This window comes from Cibotium barometz, chromosome 35, assembly GCF_041138505.1.
Source record: "Cibotium barometz isolate CiBa-2024 chromosome 35, ASM4113850v1, whole genome shotgun sequence".
In the NCBI taxonomy this organism is placed as follows: domain Eukaryota; kingdom Viridiplantae; phylum Streptophyta; class Polypodiopsida; order Cyatheales; family Cibotiaceae; genus Cibotium; species Cibotium barometz.
This window is the reverse complement of record NC_141080.1, coordinates 41,167,559-41,169,204: the sequence shown is the minus strand read 5'-3', so window position 1 is coordinate 41,169,204 and position 1,646 is coordinate 41,167,559. Positions and strand designations below refer to the sequence as shown.

Here is a 1,646-nt window from a genome sequence, read left to right as displayed (position 1 = left end):
GATCAACTGGCATCCCACAATACTTTACTCTCCACAACACTAGGGCAAGAAACACGTCTCTAACAATCACTTAATCTGAGAGGCTTCTTGTTATGTAGATGCACGACCCACATGGCAACAGCATCCCTCACGTTGATCGAGTGGCTGCAAGAAACTATGCGGCACCAGAACAGACAAAACATGTGAAAGGCATGCCATTGGTCAAAAGTTTATCTTACTGCTCAGTAAGGCCAACATTGCCACATTGAAGATGGTGGAAGGTTCAGAGTATTAAGCCCTTTCATTAAGGCATCTTTTTATTGAAATAAACCAACACCCAAAAAATGGACCGAGTTCCGGCTCAGAGAGTATTTACAGCGACGACTGCAAATCCGTAATCTTACAAGGTGGTATGCAGCCTTCCGTCCTGGTTGCGAGGAAAGTCTATTTCATGGCTGTAGAAAATGTGATATCGGAAGGAAAGGCTGCACCAAAAAAATGGCAATTCGCAAGAATTTCACCACCTCAAATGAAATGTTGGCCTTCAAAGCATGTCTCCCTAATAAATCCACACGCCAATCAATGGATGTGAAGTAAATGTGTCCCCTCTCGCTGAAAAACATCCAAGATACTGTGTTGCATGCCACACACACCTGACAGCACTAAAACTCATCAAGCAGCAACATTCACTTCTTCTGTCGTCCACACTATGTCCTTCAATCCCGTTGAAAAATTCTGATAAAACTGCAAAAACAAGGACCTTATAAGGCCTTATAAACCCTAAAACCCTGGCTTATGTACTATATACAACCCTTTACTCACCTTGTGGTATTCCAATGTGTCACCACCTGCTTTTCGCACTTCTACCAGAAAGAGTGAAGGGGCGACTTCAAATACCTGTTTTAAGAAATGGGGAAGAGTTGCCTTTAGTACTCGGTTAAAAGAGAATGCAGAAATTCAAAACAAAATTCACAACGGCCGCCTGAAGCAAAATATACCTCCGTCGCAATGGATAGATGTCCCTTCCTGCCGGTCTCCGCACCTTCCAGCTTCATCTATGAAACCCAAGAAGAAAAACTTATAAATGCCAGTTCGAAGCCATGGGGCCTTGCATCCCAAAAAATCACTTTTAACTATAGAAATTGCACAAACGTGCACACGGACGGTGGACACTCACGGTGCACAAAAGTTTACCTTGTAGTCACGCTTTTGCACATTGAAGCCAAGGGGCTTTGCCGTTTCTTCCATCTTCGATATGATCTCAGGAGCTGGGTGTTTTGATGCAAATCGACTCTCCAACTTCACCTCCTACAGGCATCAGAACAAAACCGTGTTAACATGAGACCGTTTCTAGGTTGCTGCTGGCTTTCAAGGAGAAAGAGTGGTGATCACGCTTGCATGTACCTCTTTCTTTTCAAACAAGCCTGAGAGATTGAGCCCCTTGTTCAAGGATATAAGCTCAAAAGCATTGAGCAATGTAGGCTTGGTGGGCTCTCTCTGTTCCGTGACAAGATGATCCTGAAGGTGGAAAAATAACAAAATCTTCAGTAAAGCTTCACCTGACCACAACACACTTAGCAGAGCCATTACATCTACAACTTCATACACACCAGAGTGTTCAAATGCCCACCCATCCCTACCCACTGCACCCACAAATGAGGTCTTCT

General features: G+C 44.0%; 1 protein-coding gene across 2 annotated transcripts in view; it reads right to left on the bottom strand.

Moving 5' to 3' along the window:
- Positions 1-265: 265 nt before the first annotated feature.
- LOC147618451 (CBL-interacting protein kinase 23-like) overlaps positions 266-1,646 on the bottom strand; it is a 3,955-nt gene continuing 2,574 nt past the window's right edge. The window contains exons 10-15 of one of the 2 annotated variants that reach the window (XM_086774888.1): positions 1,384-1,497; positions 1,174-1,287; positions 978-1,034; positions 802-876; positions 633-723; positions 266-538 (exon numbers count right to left, since the gene is read on the bottom strand). In XM_086774888.1, coding sequence (XP_086631014.1) covers positions 652-723; positions 802-876; positions 978-1,034; positions 1,174-1,287; positions 1,384-1,497 — 432 coding nt within the window. In that variant the 3' untranslated portion in view covers positions 266-538; positions 633-651. The remainder of the gene's footprint in view (positions 539-632; positions 724-801; positions 877-977; positions 1,035-1,173; positions 1,288-1,383; positions 1,498-1,646) is intronic. The other variant, XM_086774887.1, reaches the window with a different exon arrangement.